Source organism: Papilio machaon, chromosome 20 (genome assembly GCF_912999745.1).
Source record: "Papilio machaon chromosome 20, ilPapMach1.1, whole genome shotgun sequence".
NCBI classification, from domain to species: Eukaryota; Metazoa; Arthropoda; class Insecta; order Lepidoptera; family Papilionidae; genus Papilio; species Papilio machaon.
This window is the reverse complement of record NC_060005.1, coordinates 6,404,476-6,424,559: the sequence shown is the minus strand read 5'-3', so window position 1 is coordinate 6,424,559 and position 20,084 is coordinate 6,404,476. Positions and strand designations below refer to the sequence as shown.

Genomic DNA, 20,084 nt, shown 5'->3' with positions numbered 1-20,084 from the left:
TTATCTTCGCTATTGTAATAATGTACCTCTCTTTTTAGCAGTCGTTGCAATATCAGCTGCTTCCTACTGAAAATGTTCGATTTAAATCTAAAATCTAAAATACCTTCAATTTAATAAAAGTTCTTTTGTTTTTACTAATGCTTCTTATTTAAAAGAAGTCCGAGACACATTAAATTCAATCTAATGAATTTCATTTTGTACAACGTAATAAAATAGTTTAGAATATCTCTAATTTAATAGAAATCCAAATTATAAATGTATACTTTTCAATACTATTTTACCGTACCTTATTAGGTTTACCTATTTACGCATTCATATATCCAATTTAATGGATATCCAAAATAGACGAAGATATATCACCAATTTAATGGAAATCCAGAACACTACATATCTGTATTATCTATATATATAAAAGAAAGTCGTATTAGTTACACCATTTATAACTCAAGAACGGCTGAATCGATTCGACTGAAAATTGGTGGGCAGGCAGCTCAGAACCAGGAAACGGACATAGGATAATTTTTTCCCCGTTTTCTATCTTTTTATTCCGCGCGGACAAAGTCGCGGGTAAAAGCTAGTTTTAGTTAAAATGATAGATTTTCAAAATACGGCCTGTACCTGTCATTTTACGTGAAATACTTAGTTGCAGTTAATAGATAATAGACCCATATTTCGTATGACACTGTCTTAGATCCTAGAACGGTTCGTTGAAGAAGATTCACAAATACCTTTGCCAGAAATATAATTATTTCTGAACAAAATAAATATGTCAGTTGATACTTATTGTAGCATTTGATGTGTCTCGTTACAGAGAATATTCGATGACCAAATAGTGGGTAGATTAATATAACAGATTTAAAACATCTTTACAAATAAATCAGGCCACCCGTTGACCCCGCCTTTTATTGACGTTCCTTACACTTATGAAGATTGATATTTTAAGTACTCGAGGTATAATAATTTACAATAATTTCAATCGCTTTTTTTTACAATTAATTTTTTACAGTTAGCTGTAATAATTTGTAAATATTATTGACAATTAAAATTTTTGTGAAATAAACTTTAATAGATAAATATTCATACTCATCATAATAAATAGATAACGACGGCGGAAGTGATATCGCATGCTTGCAATAAATCATCATTACTATTTTACACGTATACAACTTATAAAATCGTATAAACTGTAAACTAATGTTCCCCGTATCATATTGTCATCTTTCTTCTATTATGAAATCTATAATAATTGTACTCTACTTTTAGGCACAAAATGAAATATCTTGATTGCAATGTTTTAATTTACACACAAGTATTTTATTACTTAGGGCGCAAAATACGGACATAGTTACCAATTTTCTATTTTCTATTTTGTTTTTTTTTTTTTTTTTTTTTTTTTTTTCACCTCGTCGCCATTTGTAGGACCATAGGGTCCCTAAAGATGATTAAGGACAGACACTGGCTCACCACTACCACACTGGAGCGCAGGCGCACGTCCGCTTCGTACCGCGTTCGTCACTCAACTACCCAGAGACAGCTGTGCCTTCCAGTGTGGTACATGAGACAGTGAATTGTATCTATTCCATAGACACAAACACTACACATTGGATTTGACTATAAATGGGTGTGGTTTATGTATAAATGGGTGTGGTTTATGTAACAGTGGGCGTGGTTTATGTATAAATGGGTGTGGTTTATGTAACAGTGGGCGTGGTTTATGTATAAATGGGTGTGGTTTATGTAACAGTGGGCGTAGTTTATGTATAAATGGGTGTGGTTTATGTAACAGTGGGCGTGGTTTATGTAACAATGGGCGTGGTTTATGTAACAGTGGGCGTGGTTTATGTAACAGTGGGCGTGGTTTATGTAACAGTGGGCGTGGTTTATGTATAAATGGGTGTGGTTTATGTAACAGTGGGCGTAGTTTATGTATAAATGGGTGTGGTTTATGTAACAGTGGGCGTGGTTTATGTAACAATGGGCGTGGTTTATGTAACAGTGGGCGTGGTTTATGTAACAGTGGGCGTGGTTTATGTAACAGTGGGCGTGGCTATTGGAGGCGGGGTATTAGGAGTAGAATGTGAGTACAGCTGCATGGTTGCCGCGTACGAGCAGCACGCGGTCATTGGCGGTAGCGAGTGCGGCTAGCCAGGCGAGGTAGAGGGCAGGAGGTACTACCGCACGCCGGCGAGGCATCGGCTGTGTGACACACACAAGCCGCGCACCACTGGAGTGCTGAGCTATCAGCTCGCGCAGTCGCAAGTGTCTGTGTGTGCGGTCACGAGCCGCCAGCAAATCCGCCTCCGTTATACCCACTGGAAATAAACAATTTTTTTATATACTATAGGCAAACGAGCAAGCGGTCACATGAATTCGCCGAAATGGCGAAACGACCCATATAGATTCGCAATTGCAGATGCGTTGCCTACCCTCAATTGACGAAGGAAGCGCACAAAAAGAGAATATTTAACCTTCCTATGCATCTCCTTGAGCGTCGGTGGTTCAGGGGTTAAGCACTTGACTTGCAATCTGCAGGTCCTGGGTTCGAATCCCGCCATATACCAATGTGTTTATCGATTTACATATGTACATTTATCCGACATTCTTACAATGAAGGAAAACATCGTGATGCTGCACATATCTGAGAAAAAATTCAATGATATATGTGAAGTCATCTCGCTCTGGGCCAGTGTGGTTGACTATGGCCTAGTCACCCCTAAATTGGGGTAGCTCCTCGGTGGGGACGTATAGTGAGCTGATGATGATGATGCATCTCCTTCATCAAATCCACTTCCCCTTCCCATCCTTTCCTTATAAGAAAAGGGGTGAGAAGAGAAAGAGGACTAAAATTAGTCCTCCAGCACCACACTCATCAGACTGTACTTAGAATTACTTCCACTTGAGGTCTGTCTTCTGTAAGGTCGTGGTATTTCACTGAGCGAGGACAATTCGTGCAACAGATGTTGCTGATGTCTACCACTGTTAAACCTTAAACCCCTTTTCCAGCATCACTGGTAATTTCTGAAATCTCTATTAAAGTCACATGTACTATTTCCACTGGTGAGACCGGTTATGTCTTATAGCAGTTAAACCTCCACATTTCACATGGATTAGTGAATCATACTAGTAAAAAAAGGGTTTTATAACTAAATCTTCTATTTACAGTCTAGAATTATAAGTCTGTCGCTTTTTATTGCAACGTAAAAGCACAAAGGATGAATTTTAGACTAAATAACACTATTTAAAAATCAGTCCAAACCAAATTTTTTTTAGATCAAGAAAACATTGTACAAGCCGCTAAAGCTGTATGGAATATAAAATAGAGTAAAAAAAAAGAGCTAGATAGAGTAAAATACTGACTATTGTCAACGTTGTCATCAGTTGTCATGAATGGTGCGACCAGCTTGTCAAAGTAGGCGAGTGTGGTGTCACGCGGCTTCTTGTTCACGTCAGACACCATCTTCAGTGCTGAGTAGTCAATACGGAACTTTGACAACAATGACGCCATACTGGGAAAATATATAAACAATATATAATGCATTTCAAAAAAAAAAAAAAACAGAAATATTATATACTTAGGGGCCGTTCATAAAACACGTTCGCATACAAGGGGGAGGGAGGGGTGTTGCTGAGTGTGACAAGATGTGACAAGGGGGGACGGGGGGTCTACAGCAACGTGACGTTCGCCGTTCATTAATTTTCGACATAAGCGCTAGCTATTTATTGATTTATTTAAATTTTATTATAATAACTAAATAAATGTTTTTAATTCTCAAAATTTATGTACTATCATTTGAAATTTATCATACTAAGGAGGGGGGGGGTCTTAGTTTTTGTGACGGAATATTTCTAGGGGGGTCACAGAAAGTGTGACACAGCGTGACAATAGGGGGGAACGGGGTCAAAAAAAGCTGATTTTAGCGTGACGTATTTTATGAACGGCTCCTTATGGTACTTTAGAAAATAATACGAATAAAATATTTTATTTCTTAAAATCTATCCCTTTTGCATCATAAAGAGAGAAAAAAGCTCCAGTAGCTTAATGATTAAGAGTACGGTCATCCAATCATGTGATCTAGGGTTCGAATGGTAAAATTAGATTATTGTCATAAACCATATTCTAGGACAAGACAAGAGCTTAGTTAAAATTTTACAAGAAATAAGTAAACTAACAAAAATCTTACTAATATTATAAATGCGAATGTTTAGATGGATGTTTATTTGAAGGTATCTCGAGAACGTAAAACGGAACTTGATGAAATTTGGCACAATTGTAGAACATAGTCTGGAAGAACACATAGACTACTTAAGTTTGTTCTAATTCGGACGAAGTCGCGGGCAAAAGCTAGTTTACTAATAATATTTTGAAATAAAAATCGTCAGATTTATTTATATCGTTTTTTCCTTTCTCTATTATTCTAAAATAGGTTGTAAGTGTGAGGAGTTATTTCTTACTTCCTCTCCTCGATCTCCATCTCAGTAGTCTTGTTGGCGAGCGTGAAGACACGCAGCGGACACGAGGACCAGGCGCGTCTCGTTGACAAGATGTAAGGCAGCAGCAACGTCAGACCTACCAAGTGACAACAGAGGTACAATCAGGGAACATGGCGGTGTCCCACCTGAAGAGCTACAGTCGTTTGAACTTTTTAAAAAGACATGGAAAAATAACCAAAAGAAGGCAATTTTTAAATGTATGAAATATGTTCACTGGTACATGGATAATTGCTTTCTATTATCATCCAGTCGTCTGCATAACTCACTACTACCTAAAGCAAGTAATAAGACAATTTTTCTGCAAGTGGAAAACCGCGGGTTTCCTCAACTGTACGTAAAATTTCGCTAAATACGAAATATGACTAGCTATTATTTGAAAATTGTAAGATAAAATGATAAGAAATATTTTGTTATTTACAAAATTTAGATTAATATGCAGTTTGTCTAAGATTAAAGGTTACGACTTGAACCTAGCCTAAATTAGCGGTGACCAGGCGATAGTCAACCACGCTAGCTCTGTGCATGTTCTCTACACACATATATCTGCACAGAAATGTGTAGTTCTCATCTTGTTTTCCTTTCAAAGTAGAAAGTTGTGAATGTATGTGTTTGTATTGAAGTGTATGACATGAGATATATACTGACCGCCGTCGTCATACAGCCACCATACATCGACAGTGCCGCCTTGTCGCCGCGTGAACTGCTCCACTGAGGTAAAGGAGGAGGCGCGTCTACCTCGCAGCGCCCTCTTCCAACTCTTACCACTCTTACTGCACAACATGTTACACAACATGTTACACAGCATGTTACACAACATGTTATACAACATGTTAAACAACATGTTAAACAACATGTTACACAACGTTACCCAACATGTCGAACAACATGTCACACAAAATGTTACACAACATGTTACACAACATGTTACACAACGTTACCCAACATGTCGAACAACATGTCACACAACAAGTCACATACATGTTACACAACATGTCACACAACATGTTACACCACATGTTGCACGACATGTATAATAAACAGTAAATTATCTCTCTAAATATCTGTACAAAAACATATTTGCTATTTTCTGTGAATAAAATAAAAGATAACAATTGTTTTTTTTCCTAATGTTTCAGCAATGAAGCAACAATATCGTGAGACTGTGATATATTAATTAAGTTATTTATTTGAAGAAATAAACAACATTGCTTCTTAATTAGTTCGTCATTAAAAAAAAGTTTGTAACGTGGTATTTAAATTAAACTTATCTTACAAAAATTATAAATGCAAAAGTTTAGTTGTATGTTTGTTTGTTGTATCTCCAAAACAGCTTATCAGATCTTATAAAAATTTGTCACAAATATAGAACATAGTCTGGAAGAACACATAGCCTACTAATTAACATTTTAATTCTACGCGGACAGTCATGGGCGACAGCTAGTTAACGATATAATTAGGTAAAAGTCCAGAGTTCACTTACACTTCATTCTGTTGTTGCTGCGTGTCTCTGGCTGCGGAGGGATCACGAGACACACCCAGAGACACATCCGACATACTGCTGCCTATAAATCATACTATCTTAGTATTCGCCAAAATAGCACTTATCACATAAGACATACGGTTGAAAATTCAAATTAAGAAAAATAAAGTTATTTTCACATAAAAAATTATTCTACATTTTTTTTAGCATTTTATACAATAAAATGATTTTCGTAATATTCCAACACAAAGATAAATGTCAGCAATAAAATGATTAGTATGTATGAATATTGTATGGAGTTGTATGTATGTATGGACTCACCTTGTGAGTGCGTATTGAGGCTCTCCGTCGACTTGGAGTCCTTGTAGCTATCACCCATGGAGCCTGGTGACAAGCGCCGAAGGGATGACCAGAAAGCGAAATGTTAGCCAAAATGATAAAGCACAATGTGTTTATTACAAACAAACATACATACATAGTATAATGTTTTTATTTGAAACTACTTGTTTACTAAGTACCAGTGTATGGAAAACTATTTGGATAAAAAAACATACATTATGTATTACTAAATTAAATGTATTTGTATGATGAAAATCTAAATGAATGCAAATTGTATTTATATCACTTTTTATGTATTTTTATAAATATAAATATTTACAAATACGATAAATACATAACAGATAATATATAAATATTTATCTAAACGTGTACATATTTATGTTAATTTATTAACGAGTATACATAAAAAAATGTATGTATACATAAAAATTAACATTTCCAAGTACCTCAATTGTTTGTTAAACAATTTATGCAATATATTAATATGCAAAATACAAAAGAAATACTGTAATTAATAATACAAACACCATTAACCAAATTAACAGAATATAATAAATAAAACTATTTCTTACTCTCTCATATCTCCCCCCCATCTATATATATCTTTCCTTCTACCGCCTAATTTGAATCTAATCTCTTTCACCGTATCTACCTTTATCTCTTTATCTCTCTGTTTCTCTTACAACTCACGTGAGAACGCGGCGGTGTCGTTGTGACTGAGGTCCCGGAGACAGAGACGCAGGTCCTGGTCCAGTGCATCACCACTGTACAGTCCTCCCTCAACACGGAGTATGGCCAGCGCCATGTGCACGTCCAGAGCTTTGCTGATGGAAATATAGTTAAATGTTATGTAATATCTAGATATATATAACTTTTTTCTTTACTCAATTGAAAATAGAACTAAGGGGGCGTTCATAAATTACGTGAGGTGTTTTTTTTTAATTTCAGAAACTCCCCCCCTCCCTCCAACGAAAGATTAGGTGAGATTTGACTCGACCCCCTCCCCCCTTAAACATCTTACTTATTTTATGAACGCCCCCTAAGTAATCATTCTAACATTATAAATGCGAAAGTTTAGATGGATGTTTGTTTGAATGTATCTCCTTAACGACTCAACGGATGAAGTTCGACATAGAACTTAATCTGAAAGAACAAACAGGCTACTTATAAAGTTTTTTTTTTCAATTCCGCGTAGATGGAGTCGCGGGTAAAAGCTAGTTATTAATAATTTAAATCCTAGTTTTGATAAATCTGCTGGTACATTTCTTCTTCAAGTTATGAACCACTCAACTCAATTTAATGTCATTTACCCGAAGTGTTATTTGTTAACACCAGGGGGTCCATTTCGACCATTTTATGAACTAGAAATAGACCAATGTAGTACTAACTGCATAACTTCAACGTAATCTACGATCTCTGCGCGATCACAACTCTGCCAGTCTTCTTTGAAACCCATCATCAGTATGTTAGGCTTCAACTTGCCAACGCCACTGGCCTGCAACATACATCATAAAATATATATACTTTTTATATCATAAGGTGGCAAACGAACAAACGGTCACCTGAATTCGCCGAAATAGCGAGACGACCATTGCTCATAGACATCCACAAATGCAGATGCGTTGCCTACCTTTAATCAACGGAGAAGGAGAAGCAAAGAAAGAGGATATTTCTCCTTACTATGCGTCCCCTCTATCCGGGAAATGGATTCCCCTTCCCATCCCTTCATAATAAGAAAAGAGTGGGAAGGGAATAAGGTAATCTTACTAATATTATAAATGAGAATGTTTAAATGTATGGATGTTTGTTTGAAGGTATCTCCTGAAAGACACAGATGTAGAACATATTATTAGATATTTGTTTGATGTCGGAGGAAATCTTCCAAAGATCCCATATATCCGGTGCCCTGAGTGGTCACCCCACATCGCCCTACCCTAAAGCTGCTATTGATTTTAATAATGTCTCATGAAAATGTATATAATTATAATGATAGATATGATGCTGTGACCTGTATGAGAGCGCTGGCTCCATCCTTGAAGCTGACGTCATCGACGACACTGTAGAACGCCTTCACCTTGCGCTTCAGGAACCAGTGGTATGCTCTGTTGGTGAGCGCCTCCCGAGTGCGGTGACTGATCTGACCCTACAAAACAAATACATACAGTCGATTTTTTACTCAAAGAAGGTTCACACAAAACGCCTTATGAAATTAAATAGCAATCTTTAAGTTTCATATTTATTAATTGCTATTATTTTTCCACAGTGGTTCTCATTTATTTGTCTACTGGACTTCTAGACTCCATGATTATCATACCTGACTGATGTGACCGCACAGCATGAGGGACAGGCCCTTAGTGAGGAGGTACGCAAAGTCGCACAGTACGGGACGCTCGCCGGGGAAACCAGTTAGTACTAATATCTGGGGCCTGAAGTAATACATTTACAACTATATATATCACAAATTAAATCAAAAAATAGAGCATCAGTGGCTCAGGGGTTAAGCACTTGACTTGCAATTTGAAGATACTGAGTTCGAATCCCGCTATGTTACCAATGTGTTTTTCGATTTACATATGTACATTTATCCGACGTTCTTAGAATGAAGGATAACATCGTGATGCTGCACATATCTGAGAAGAAATTCAATGATATGTGAGAAGTCAACCTGCACTTGGCTGTGGTTGACTATGACCTAGTCACCCCTAACTTGAGAGCCTCTCAGTGGGGATGTAAAGTCAGCTGATGATGATAAAAACATTAATAACAATATCGTTACCTGTAATTCTTGACATGTTCAGTGACTCTATTAAGTTGTTGTACACCGGATAAAGCCGTCTTGTAAGTCTGCGCTTGTGTTGTAGAGCCCCAGTTTACATCTGTACATAAATAACTTAATTAAATATTACATAACATTAAGATTTTTTTAGATAAATCAATAAAGATGTCAAAATCTTGCTTTTTTATCATCTCGACTCATTAACGTACCTTTTTCTGGAGGTATGGATGTAAAATGTATGTATATCAAATGAAGTTGGTTTATACAAAGAATGTTTGGGTACCGTTGTTTTTTTAATTCCCTTATGGACAATAAACCCAATGGGATTTTCCCTTTGGACCAACCGTTCGATAGTCTGATCGGCCCAACGAGAAACACATCCGTACGTATACATTAGTTCCTATACAAAATGTATACTAATAAGTTATGTTTATTTTTGTATACCGGGTTTTCTGTGCGAGACGAGCAGATAGAGGGTGAGCAGAAAGGCAAATGTGAGCAGAGCGGTTGCCCACGACACCACAAACATGATGACCACACAGAGAGCAGCCCCACACAGAGACAACCACTTGTTGTACAGCTGTAATATAAATACACTGGTATAACTCTTTTCAAATATCTTGCAGGCTCGAGTTCAAACATTATGTTCTGCGGAATAACAGTTTTATTATACTAATGGCAAAGAACACAGACGTTAAAAAGAAATATGGAGGTTTTCAAATATGTCTGCTCTGAACATCGCACAAGTCGCTATGCAGAACATATTGTTAGGTGTGTTGGGATGTACAGCGCGAAGCCCTTGAGCCGCCTAGATATTTGAAAAGACATTACTCCTCTATATCTTCTTACTATTTGTTAATTCTTTCTCAACAATTAAATAAATTTGTAATAAATTACTCGATATATTGTTAAAAAATTAAATAAAACGTCTATATTGATACAGTTTTCTTAATATCTGGTATATTTAAAACTCACCCTGAAGGTAGGTCTCCAGCCCACAGGTTTCGCGAGACTGGCGTGGAAAGTGGAGAAGTTGATGAGTGCGTACGCAGCCAGGAAAAAGTTGGAGATCAACGGAGCTATCTGATTCAAGCCACCTGAAGAAATAAAAAAAATAATTACATTTAATATCAAAAAATAATGAAAAACAACACAAATCAAAAAGAAAAGTTGATTAAAATAGTTCACCCATCAATATGAATGCAACAGCGATGATGAAGGTGAGGACGTATCCTCGCACGGGCTCGTTGTTGGTGCCGTAGCCCTTAGCGAAGAACTCCAGGTACGGGTACAGCTTGTCCTGGCACAGCGCCTGCGGAACACGACTAGGAAAATAACACCAAGAACAGAAATCCATACATCTAATGAAAATAGTTACAACTTTAAAAGAATCTCATAAGAGATATTACTCTTTTCGACTAATGGATCAAAATGAACCTATCTTACTAATATTTAGATGGATGGATGGATGGATGTTTATTTGAAAGTATCTCCGGAACGGCTCAACGGACATTGAAGAAATTTGACACAGATGTAGACCATAGCCTGGAACATAAGGGCTACAAATTAAGTTTTTTTTTTTTTAATATAGACGATTGTTGTAGAATTGAGTCCTCCCTAAGGAATGACTAGATTCTAGTCTATGATGTTTTCCTTCTCTATAAGAACTTGTAATTAAAAACTTGAATGACCTGGAAGACTTTAGGTGCGGAGACGAGTGAGGCGAGTGCGGAGGAGAGAGTGGCTGCAAAACACCCGCCGTAGATTAACGGACCCCACGCTGACACCAATCTTATCACCTAAATACATACACACAAACTGAACATGAATAAAAAACATTATTTACTAAAAAAACCTTGATTTTATAACATTCAGGAATGACACCATAATTATCAAAATAAGTTCAATCTTTTAAGCTACGAATGCTTGAATGTATGGGTGTTTATTTGACGGTATCTCCATAACGGTTCAACGAATCTTGATGAAATTTAGCACTGATGTAGAACATAGTCTGGAAGGACACATAGACTACTTATAACGTAGTGTCGCGGGCAAAAACTAGTGGTACATACATACAAAATTTCTAAATATGATCACAAAACTTAACCATCCATCTTCTTTTGATTCTGAATCTGGTAATAAAATATAAAATAGTTACATCGTTACTATTATGTAGTCCGTATGTACAGGTCCTGTTCTGCAGACAGTCTGTGAGTGCGTTCACATCGCCTGACGCGTCTCGCAACACGGACCAGCCCGCGATCAGAGCTATCACCAGGTACGACAACGTCGTCAGCAGGATGGCCAGCAGGGTACCCTTGGGGATCGACTTCTGAGGGTCCTGATCACATACACTCTACTCAGCACATGTCTTGACTATACTTATTTTTTTCAAGGTTAAAAAATTTCAGATAACTTGTCTAATTTTAATGGACAGAGAAGCACAGGATAAAGATAATATTAATCAATTAAAATAACTAAAATTAATTTCACGGAACATGACCCATCCTAAGTTTAAAAAAATATATAATTAAACCTAATAAAGCGAGAGTCCAAGACTATTAGATTATAGAGATATTTTTCTTACTTATAGAGATTTATTTCTAACCCGAATCTTGTATATGAAAGTCGTCTGTTCAACTCGAACTATAACTCTCGCTTTTAGAGGTTTCTCGCTTATCTAAGTTTGAGAGTACATCTTTGTGTATAACCTTGAGATCTCCAGAGATGTTAGCACCGGCCAGTATCCCGGTGGCTGCGGGGAAGAAGATGGAGAACACGGAGAAGAAGTTGTGCTCCACTCCCTCAAAGTACCGATAGTCTGATGCTAAATTACTTTGCAACACTGACACTGAAAATACATACAAAGAAATACATACGTTTTTGGATTTTTTTTAACATAAACACCTGCTGCATTTTTTTAATCTATATGTAACTTCCAAAAATGTATAAAATGTTGAAGTAAAAATAAAAACCAAATAAAATTAGTAAACATTTTTATGAGATCTTACTATTTAACTAATATTATAAATGCGAAAGTATAAATGGTTGTATGGATGGATGGATGATTGTTAGAAGTTACATATCTCAAGAACAACTCAGCGGATTTTGTTGAAATTTGGCATATATATAGAACATAGTCTGGAAGAACACATAGATTACATATGAAGTTTATTTTTAATTCCGCGCGGACGGATTAGCGGACTGCAGCTAGTTATAAATAATGAAAAACATATCAACTTACTATTGTAGCCGACGAATCCTTGAGCGTATTCAATATCACTCTTAGGTCCAATAATAGAGCCTACACAAAAGTCGGCGATGGCCGCCAGCAATATGATGAGCAACACAATCTGCGCCTTCGCCTCCCACTCCATGCCCACCATCACTATGCCCGTCAGCAACACTATAGTGATGCAGCCGTAGATAGCTTGGTCCTGTACACAAATGTCAATATGATGAGCAACACAATCTGCGCCTTCGCCTCCCACTCCATGCCCACCATCACTATGCCCGTCAGCAACACTATAGTGATGCAGCCGTAGATAGCTTGGTCCTGTACACAAATGTCAATATGATGAGCAACACAATCTGCGCCTTCGCCTCCCACTCCATTTTATTTTTTGGTGAAGAAAAAGGGCCTACGCAGCCTATTTTCCTATATGGTTCAAACTCTGAGAACCTCTCCTGAAAAGTAGTTATTTTGCACATTGGCCCTTATTCGTAAGAGCCATCGCTATATTATAAATTAAAAAAAAACTTTGCTCTTTTAATTTATATGAAACTCACCCAACTCTTGCTGACCATGTAAGCAGACTCCGGTATGAGAGTGATGAGGGACTCTCCGAAGCCCACCACGTACATGGCGCAGGCGACAGCATTCGCCATCGCGAAGATCAGCCCGATAGAGCCCCCGAACTCCGGACCCAGAGACCGCGAGATCATGTAGTAAGTACCACCTGGTCACAAATTAAACATTACAATACAAACAGGGAAATTACACCTAGTCTAATATAAATTGATAATTATGAAAACTCACAGTATATACATCCCACAATATATGTGTAATGTGTACCGGTATGTATCTTTTTGGTATATTTATCTTTTATCGATAACATAATAAACTAGATGAATTAAAAAAAATCATAATAAATAGCCTATGTCGACGCCCCCAACGAATAATCCCGTAATGCACTTTTACCGGGTTTTTGCTTGTCCGTCGAATTCGGCATCTAAAGGTCCTATCACAAGTTCTGATTTTTTTTATATTTTTCTTAATGTTAATTACGGAGATAAAAAGTCATTATTGAAACAGTTTTTTTTTTTTATCTCCAGTATTATAATTTTTCCTTCATAGCACAGAATACGCCCGGAATATATGAATGAAAATTAAATAAAATGAAGCTATAAAAATAAGCTTTGTTTTGGTATCTAAAAAATTCTTGTGCAATAATTATTGGTGAAGTTATTAAAGAAATACGGTTTTTTTGCTTCTCCTGAAAAATTTGATTTTTCTTATTACGGGTTATTCTGTGGTGGCGTCGATGTGTTCTTACAGATTATGTTCTACATCTCTGGCGAATTTCATCAAGATTTGCTGAGCTGTTCTGAAGATACCTTCTAACAAACATCCATCCATATAAACTATGTATTCTTACTAATATTATAAATGCGAATGTTTGGAGGGATGTTTGTTTGAAGGTATATCCGGAACAGCTCAACAGATCATGATGAAATTTGTCACAGATATAGAACATAATCTGGAAAACACATAGGAAACTTATTAAGTTTTTTTTAATTCCGCGCAGACGGAGTCGCGGGCGGCAGCTAGTTTTCAGAAATACGTAAGAACGTATTCACCATGTATTCATGCTCGGAAGCATATGGACGGATACATGCATATTTATTTTTGAAACGAAAGATGTATACAAGGTTTATATACGCTTTAATGCACTACCATACATTACCTCCTTTAATTACACCATTGGTGCTGATGGCGGACATTGAGAGCGCGGTGATGGTGGTCACCACTGATGTCGTCAGGATTAAGAGCATCGCTTGAACTGTTAGCAAATTTTATTCATATTGACTTAGCTAGAATCTTCACTAATTTATGAACACCCTATATATTGAAAAAATCCACCCATTTCATGGACCAATTTCAAAGACATATATTTTGAAACCGAAATAAGTTGCATAAATTAATAATAATTTAACAAGCTTTAAGTTTTTTTTTTTTTTCAATATTTAAAATTGTTCTGACGGACATAAAATCTAACTGTTCACCAAGAAAGCCTATTTTAAATGTAATATGAAAGATAACTAAAATTCTGCTAAAATGACCTGTGGTATATCTAAATACTAACTGATTCCTGCTTGACCGACGACCCATGAGAGACGCAGGAATAACATAACACCCCATATGTTAAGTAAACATCGCATCAGCACGCCCTTGATCCAACCGAACTTGATATTGGGTGTGGGCAGCGCCGGACTATCCATGTCCTTCTCCAGGGTCTGGCCTGGCTGGAAATATACTCATTTTAGTGATTTATACTCTAATAACTATGAACATATACCATGGTGATGTATTAGAGTGTCTTTTGGTACAATTTTAAGATAAATTGCTTTCCGTAAAAGAACTTAAATAAGGAAATTGCTATTGTAGTGCTAGAAATACCGAACCGAAGAAATACCGCGACAGAGTCGCGGGCGACTCCTAGTGATTATATGAGAAGTAACTATAAAAATTCAAAATTATGAGGTGAAGAGATCTAGCTTTCCTTTTCACCAATCATATTAAACACTATCAGTCGTAAAAAGTGGTCTTTAATAAGCCTGCGTGCATCAGCTACCTTCCCTTCAATGTCCAGTCTAAATCGATCCAGACGTTCCGGGGATAAGCCGAAACAAATGCGCTCTTACGGACAGATATATTTTAGATTTTGGTATATCAATTTAACAGTTATATGTATTGCAAAAAACATAACGGAAAAAGACGATGTGATAAACAAAACTGTTTACAATTTAATATAACATGTATGTACTTTATCTAACCGGTATTTGATTGGCTTCTAAAGCTTTTAACTTGATTAAACTTGTTCAAGCGACGAGGTCAGAGATTTGCGTAAAAACATTCACCACGTTATACCACTTGTTTTATTTGATAAATCTTTTCAAACGCTATTAAAGCAACAAATAAAATTAACATCTAAACCTAATAAAGTAAAGAAATGCCTGTGTTTCTTTTTAAAATTTTCTTATCAGGTTACCCTGCTACACACAAAGTCGTTAATTGGTCACTGAGGTTGACCCTTAGTGCTGATGTCTCACATTAAACTTACACTAAGGGGATCTCTCCTTAATAATAATAAGTCTAACTACAGGGAAACTGAATTTTAAATTGGATGGTATGTATGTAAAATCGATAAAAAATCATATTACACTATTGTATGTATTTGCTTTGTTTAAAACGAACAAATCCGTTTTTGTTCCGAGTATTCTCCGAAACGGGTGGATCGATTTTGACGCTACTTCTACCGGAACGTAGATAATTTGTGCGGTGACTTTTTTCATTATTCTACACTGAGAAAGTCACAGGAAACCGTAGTTTTTCACACACTCGTACTTATTTTGGTACGTTTTTTTTACATACAAAAAAACAACACATATAGGTACAGATCATAGACGTTAGTCATGCAACCATGTGGTCATATAGGTCGCCTCCCACATACTGCAACCCTTGACCTTACAACTATTAATTAAGAAGGATACTTTGTTAAAACCGTTGCACATTGCAATTAATCATAGTTATTATCTTCTTCATAGCATACGAATTAGAGACAGATTAAAAATGTTAAAAAGCTTGTAGGTAAATACAGCGACATCTGACAACGAAAAAGAAAGTGTAGGCTAGTCTGTATCGCCTTATATTATTAAGTGGTATTGTTGCAGATTAATTAAAAATGCTTTTATATTAACGACTGTCTATATTATTTAAGTTAGAACACAAAAATTATACATGAGATATTAACGTGGCCGCAGCTTGGCAGAGAAAGAGAGTTAGTAAAGGTGAAAAACCTTGAACGAATGAAATTAAATTTCGACATTGACACAGGTCTTGTGAAATGTGTATAATAAATATTTTTTGAGGCGTTAATTAATCATTTTCCCCAAATTCGACAAGTCCTTTTTTTAGTTAAATACGACTTAATTTGATTTCCCACTGCCGACAGTCTATTTTCCAGGTTTATCGGTAGTGAACATCTAAGGTTATTGTATTTGCTACGACGTAGAATACAAGGTAGCTACGAAGAAGCAATTAGATAATTAAAGGAGAGCAATTATCTTCAATTGTCCTCTACCTGTAATTGCGTCACGGGACTTACAAACAAGCCCTAATTCTTGCTACTTAATGCTGCTAATGTCAACCTCCAAAGCTAATCAATACTTCAAACAATAGAACATTCGCAACAAATTGAAACTAATTCACATGCTTTAGTTAAAATTAAATTGACTAAAATTAATAGACGATGTTCTATATGTATGCCAAATTTTAGTGAGATCCGTTTATCCGTTCTGGTGAAACGTAGGTTTAACTTAAAGCAATTAGATTTATTTAAAGTCAGGTCTTCGAAACTCAATAATGAATGGTAGAGACATAAAGAAGCAAGGCTAAATATTGATCGCTGGTAACCAAACAAATTTTATAGCGGCACCTGTATCAACAAGAATAACGTATCGACAATCTATCATAGACAATGTGACAAGGGCAGAAATAAAGCAAGGCAAAAATAGTGCAAAATCATAATCTATGTTTTTGGGCAATTTCTGTGGAAAAGTGGAGGTACTATATAAAGATTTCAAATTAATCGGATTGCTGTTGACTCCATCGTTCGTTGCTAGTGGTTTATCTCAACTTTACAGAATATCGCTGGATGCATCGATAGAGCTCGTACTGTGAAAGCCATTGAGAAAGGTGTTTATCCAGGGAGATACAGGGTTATAATGTTGGTATCGTCTGACCTTCCTGGAGAGCGACGCGTTGTGAAGTTCATCAAGGGTGGGACGCGGCGCCGCGTGTAGAGACAGCACGTTCCTATAGTTATCCAGCCTCGGAAGTGCTTCCCGGGTGAAGTGCCTACCAAGATACAAACATTAAGCAATTATTATATAATCCTAATAGTTCTTCAGTTTCAATCCATGAAAAGAAACGCTCATTCGCATAGACGCTTTTTAACGCCGGCTCTCGAACGATGTTCGCTTTAAAATCATTTTTGTTTCCTTCGACCAGTGCTCGAAATGTAAAAAAACGCATTTTAAAAGCACTGCCGTATCAACAGAAACATTGTATTTATTTAGTTCTATTTGAATGCCTTTTTTGCGCCTCATGCATGCGCCTGTGCAAGAGCTTAGAAAGGAAAATGGTAAACATGTCTTGGTTAAAATGAAAGATCAGGTGTGATTCATATCTGACATATACTCATCTTCATATCGTGTGAAGCTACCAGGTGTACTCTATTAATAAATCCACAAGATTTCCACTTTGATAATATGACGTAAGTCTGAACAAAAGCATAATACCTGAATGCAAACAGTTCCACTTAGTCCAAGCGATGTATGCCAAATATACATATATATCTTGTGTATATAAATATACATAAGATATATCTTTGTTTGAATGATTTTGGTATACAAACGGGAAGGTAATGGATGACGGTAACATGGATTATATTCGTTCGGTAATAAAGTTGAAGAACCGTGAAGCAGAAATATAGCAACGTGAGGTTTACAGAAACAAAAAAACAAAAGTTTGCGAACAACCAGGAAAAAAAGGTTGGGAATCTCTGCTCTAGATTACACAGTACACCTGATTTTGAAGTTTGAAGTGTAATTAAATTCGAACGACTCCCTGCGTTTTTTCAAATTTTTAAATCAAGAATTATTTACTTTATAATTTCAAAGTAGTAAATTACCTGAAGCTCTTGGTATATTTGGTGTCGGTAACTGTAAGGGGGTCATCACTGTCCATGCCGGACCCCTCAGACTCCTCAGACCCCTCGTCCTCTGTTTTCTCATCTTCCATCTGACAAAACAGAAAAATTAGTCATTAAAAAAACAAACTAATTATTCCTTATCAGTCAGTACACTTAAAACTGTAAAGGTATAAAAACATTATTGCTTTTTTAATTGTCATCTTTTACATAGTAGTCGTAACCATCAACTATATTAAATCGCTCTACATCTTACCACGTTCAGTGCTACCGTACCTTAGAAAGCATAAATTGTATTGGAATTGGACGTTTTATTGGAACGAAGTTCCTTATCGCGCGTTGTGAAAGGGGGCTAGACGGAAAAAATTCTTACGAAAAGTTGTCACGACACTTTTTGCTATAGTAACCATGGCAACGACGTGACAATATATAACGAAAATTCATAGAAATAAAATGTACTTCTTGTGAAGACTTAAGTTTTTTATTCATAGAATAAACATTGGTTCCTTCACTAATAAATCGAAAGTAACTTCGTTCCATCCGGGTGTCCCTTGACACCTCTCAAGTTTTTTAACCTTTATAAGACATTCTGATGCCTGCTGTATGTATTCAGAATATATTGTTTATGAACCTTAAATAGCTTAATAATAACGACGTACATTTAGGATGTCGACAGGAAACTGCGTAGCGTTAAAAACGTCACCGCTTCCGATTTGATAAGCCATGAGTCATGCTATTGAATAGAATTCAGTACTACGTAGTATACGTGACTAGAATTAATCGTTTTATCTAGGACTCTATTAAATTTAATTAGCTACACGTGACCTAAAGTGCTTTTCCACTGATGCACGTTAAATCCAAAGACTGTTCAAGGAGTATCTCTTTAAATTGTTGCTGTCTCTTTCTCTATCTTGGTATAGAAAGAGAAAACAATAGGTACTTCTAATAGATTTTTATGTCATGATTTATATAGTAACATAGTGCCTTTTGCGGTGGGATATTTTCCCATTGGGACGAATGATCAATAGACCGATCAGCCCAACGGGAAACACACGTAACACAATGCAAACAGATTAGACTCAAAAGAAAACATGTGTTTTAAACAGCCAGTTAGTTTAATATTGGAACCCTGACATATTATCGAACCGCACTCTGTTGACCCTCCAGGTCAGTTGATGTTAAGACGTTATCTTCAGCAAAAAAAAACAAAGTAATGTACTAATCTGAGGTCAATAAAGCATTAAACAAATCAATACATACTTTCATCAAGGAGTTTTTGCTCTGTTTTTTAATTTTGTTTTTTTATAAACAACTCTTTCCATTATTCGATATTTCAGGAGCCATTCATTTTTTTTTGATCTACCAATATATCTCAACATTGAAACTTTTATAAAACTAGATCCAAATACGAATTTTGATTATTATTTCGTATCGTTTCATTTGAATTAAATCTGTATCGCTCTATTTATAGCAGATAAGGTTACAATGTTGAAAGTCAATGTAAGTAATAAGTAAATACTAAAATATTAATATCTTGAAGTCTGCACGTTTCTCTCTCGAAATACAAACTTAATTTGATAACTGTACATTTAAAGAATTAAATCTGCTACCCACTTAGTATCCAACATCGTACAGCAAAGGGTCACCATCTTTGCAAATACTCAGAACGAGACATTTCATTAATCCTTTGATCTATAATATATCTAATATATAAAATTCTCGTGTCACAGTTTTCGTCCGTATTCCTCCGAAACGGCTTGACCGATTCTCATGAAATTTTGTGAGCATATTCAGTAGGTCTGAGAATCGGCCAACATCTATTTTTCATTTTTTTTAACTGCGCGCGGACGGAGTCGCGTGCGACAGCTAGTTGGTATATAAAGTGATTGTCCAAGATAATTACGAATGTGCATAGCAAAAACAAACAACAAAACAGCACTAAGATTCCTACCCATTCTTATCAAGTGTACAATAATAGTCTTTACAATCCAGATAACAATGTTTA

General features: G+C 36.2%; 1 protein-coding gene across 1 annotated transcript in view; it reads right to left on the bottom strand.

The window, feature by feature from the left end:
* Positions 1 to 1,625: 1,625 nt before the first annotated feature.
* The window catches only part of LOC106707482 (bumetanide-sensitive sodium-(potassium)-chloride cotransporter), a 28,890-nt gene continuing 10,431 nt past the window's right edge, over positions 1,626 to 20,084 (bottom strand). Inside the window, exons 2-24 of the mRNA XM_045682780.1 lie at positions 18,062 to 18,171; positions 17,112 to 17,226; positions 14,453 to 14,612; positions 14,054 to 14,149; positions 12,876 to 13,045; positions 12,331 to 12,523; positions 11,798 to 11,937; positions 11,245 to 11,427; positions 10,778 to 10,885; positions 10,275 to 10,398; positions 10,062 to 10,183; positions 9,531 to 9,666; positions 9,087 to 9,186; positions 8,625 to 8,736; positions 8,319 to 8,453; positions 7,699 to 7,805; positions 7,001 to 7,134; positions 6,293 to 6,355; positions 5,972 to 6,053; positions 5,137 to 5,261; positions 4,453 to 4,567; positions 3,358 to 3,506; positions 1,626 to 2,312 (exon numbers count right to left, since the gene is read on the bottom strand). Of these exons, the coding sequence (XP_045538736.1) occupies positions 2,065 to 2,312; positions 3,358 to 3,506; positions 4,453 to 4,567; positions 5,137 to 5,261; positions 5,972 to 6,053; positions 6,293 to 6,355; positions 7,001 to 7,134; positions 7,699 to 7,805; positions 8,319 to 8,453; positions 8,625 to 8,736; positions 9,087 to 9,186; positions 9,531 to 9,666; positions 10,062 to 10,183; positions 10,275 to 10,398; positions 10,778 to 10,885; positions 11,245 to 11,427; positions 11,798 to 11,937; positions 12,331 to 12,523; positions 12,876 to 13,045; positions 14,054 to 14,149; positions 14,453 to 14,612; positions 17,112 to 17,226; positions 18,062 to 18,171 (3,027 nt within the window). The 3' untranslated portion in view covers positions 1,626 to 2,064. The remainder of the gene's footprint in view (positions 2,313 to 3,357; positions 3,507 to 4,452; positions 4,568 to 5,136; positions 5,262 to 5,971; positions 6,054 to 6,292; positions 6,356 to 7,000; positions 7,135 to 7,698; positions 7,806 to 8,318; positions 8,454 to 8,624; positions 8,737 to 9,086; positions 9,187 to 9,530; positions 9,667 to 10,061; positions 10,184 to 10,274; positions 10,399 to 10,777; positions 10,886 to 11,244; positions 11,428 to 11,797; positions 11,938 to 12,330; positions 12,524 to 12,875; positions 13,046 to 14,053; positions 14,150 to 14,452; positions 14,613 to 17,111; positions 17,227 to 18,061; positions 18,172 to 20,084) is intronic.